The sequence below is a fragment of the Gopherus flavomarginatus genome, chromosome 1, assembly GCF_025201925.1.
Source record: "Gopherus flavomarginatus isolate rGopFla2 chromosome 1, rGopFla2.mat.asm, whole genome shotgun sequence".
Lineage (NCBI taxonomy): Eukaryota > Metazoa > Chordata > Testudines > Testudinidae > Gopherus > Gopherus flavomarginatus.
The window spans coordinates 377910258-377912966 of record NC_066617.1 but is presented as its reverse complement, the minus strand read 5'-3'; the positions used below and the strand labels follow the sequence as shown (position 1 = coordinate 377912966).

Sequence of the window (2709 nt, the reverse complement as noted above, 5' to 3'; positions counted from 1 at the left end):
TACTTCACAAGACATACTTTGTACAAAACATACCATAATTACATCACCCAATGACAGATGCTGATAGAGATGACAGATCAGAGAGATCTGAGTGATAGAGATGAGGCGAGAGTGACAGGTGGTGGACAGGGGCAGTAGGGGCGGAGCTGGAGGAGAGTGGAGGTGAGGGGAGGGGGGCAGGTTGGCTTCAGGCATCCAGTTACCAGCAATTAGAAAGTGGTCATTTGTACATAGATGAAGTCCCCAATTTGTCACGCTGACAGAATAGGGTAAGGTCAGGAAAGGATTAATCTCTCTTTGATTGTCCTCTCGTTTCAGTCCAGCACCTTCAGCCTTCTCAGCATTTAGCCAGCTCTGCATGGAGTTTGGTGTGAGAGCCAGAGCACAAGGAGAAAATTTAGGTCCCTTTATGAGAAAAGAGCTGGAGTAGCCTGTTCCGGATCTGTTTGGTCCTCACCCCATAGATGATGGGGTTCAGCATGGGTGGCACCAGGAGATACACATTGGCAATGAGAACATGGAAATTCAGGGCCACATTCTGGACATGCTGGTACATGAGGGAGGAGAAGAGACCTGGCATGTAAAAGGCTGAGATGGCACAGAGGTGTGATACACATGTTCCAAAAGTCTTCAGCCTGGCATCTTTTGTGGGGATCCTGAAGATGGCCCTGAGGATCTGTGTATATGACACTGTGATAAAAAACATATCAAGAGCAAGTACACAGAATAGCACAAAGACGCCATAGTAATTACTGATGTGGGTGTCGGCACAGGTCAGCTTCACCGCAGCCAAGTGCTCACAGTGTGTATGGGAGATGTTGTTCCTGCAATATGGCCACTGTCTCACCAGGAGAATATAGGGCAATATGAGCATCCCACCAAGCAGGACCACGGTCAGGCCAATCTTGGCCACCACACGGTTTGTCAGGATGCTGGAATGTCTCAGGGGGTTGCAAATGGCCACGTAGCGATCAAAAGCCATGGCCACTGAGATCCCAGACTCCATCATGAAGAAGCAGTGAATGAAGTACATCTGGGTGAGACAGGAACTGAAATCGATCTCTCTGGAATTGAACCAGAAGATGTTCAGTGTTTTGGGCAGGATGAATGTAGGCAGGACCAGATCAGTGACAGCCAGCATGCAGAGGAAATAGTACATGGGGCCATGGAGGCTCAGCTCCTTCTTCACTATTATCAGGATGGTGAAGTTCCCCAAGACGGCTATGATGTACATGGCACAGACAGGGATGGAGATCCAGATGTGGGCAGCCTCCAGGCCAGGAGTACCCAGCAGGATGAAGGTGGAGGGGTTGGTGAAGTCAGTTTTGTTGGAATCTGACATGAAGTAGGGGAGAAGGTGTCCAACTTGAAGTCTGAATAGTGTCTCCTGCATATACCGTATGTTTCCCTGACTTTTTGTACGTGCCCAGTGTCTAGGGTGATCACAGTTCAAATTCCTGGATGGAGAGACAATGTTAATGTGAGACACTACATGCACTACTGGAAGATGTTATCCTGGGTGACACAAATTGGTTGCTCTTCACACGCTCAAAAATGGCATTTTCATTATTCAGAGAAATGAATAATGAACAACTGACCCTAAAAATGCCAATTACATATTTGTGCTTCAAATATTCCTACACATTATCATGTGGGAAACCTTAATAGGCATCAGCAGAAAACACCAGTGTTGATACTGGTTATCCAGAACTGTTTCTTAATGCAATGAACGTCAACCTAGAGTGTCCATGCTGTAGGGAGCTTCCCATTCACCTAGTTGCTCAAAATCTGACAGTGGGAAAAAACCTCTGCCAAACTTTGCCAAGACACGTGCCAGGGGAAACATCCCAACTAGAATATACCTGAAGGAAAAGACCTGGGTGCCATTGATAGACGCTCCATGGAAACACCTAATAATTGTCAGCAGTGGCCAGAACAAAGACAGTATTCATATGCCTCAGAAATGAAATGGAGAATACCCTGCTCTGGACATGCACTCGGGTTTGGTCACCCAGTCGCTATGTCCTTTATAGATATAGGATATTCGGAGGCTATGAGAATGGATAAACTAGGAATAGTTTCCAACCAGTAATATGTAAAAACACATAGTGTTTCAAACATCGAATTCCCCCAAACTAGGATAAGTATCACCAAAATTGATTGGGAGGAAAAATTTAGAGAGAAAAAGTTGTAGCCACAACCCAAGAGTCTAGTGAGAACCCCGAGAATTATTGAAGCCAGTGGGGCCTGATGCAGCTAATGGCCAGCTTAACGCCGTTGGGCAATGCCACAGCAATGGATACAGGGGCATTCAGCGTAAAATCCTTAAAAGACAGTGCTTCTTCCCTAACCCCCTACTACTCCAAGAGTGTTAAAATTTGGCAAAAGGTCTCCCAGCTACCCTAGGGAACTAAGAGTTTTGGTCCAACAAATAACTGCCCATTTGGGACCCCAGCCCACTATATACAAAAGAGCTGCCTATGTAACTGCATTAGAATCAGCAGTTACATACACCAATGAGAGCAGCACAAAGGGACCCTGGGGAGGATACACTAGATGACGCTCCCCTGGAGAACAGTGAAATGGGGTCTCTACATTAGAACTAGTCAGGGAAGCCAGGAGGTTGCAAACTCCACCGAAAGAGGTGGCTAGCGTAACTCCTAGTTCCCCACCCTCTTCTTCATTGCAATGCTTCCCATACCCACTCCC

The 2709-nt window shown here is 46.6% G+C and overlaps 1 protein-coding gene across 1 annotated transcript; it reads right to left on the bottom strand.

Moving 5' to 3' along the window:
• Positions 1-397: 397 nt before the first annotated feature.
• Positions 398-1342, bottom strand: LOC127054354 (olfactory receptor 52M1-like). The gene has a single exon (XM_050960476.1). The coding sequence runs from the start codon at positions 1340-1342 to the stop codon at positions 398-400; it is 945 nt and encodes a 314-aa protein (XP_050816433.1).
• Positions 1343-2709: the final 1367 nt, after the last annotated feature.

What these genes read in the sequence shown, in the direction of transcription:
- LOC127054354 (XM_050960476.1), bottom strand. Translation starts at nt 1,342, where the DNA reads ATGTCAGATTCCAACAAAACTGACTTCACCAACCCCTCCACCTTCATC.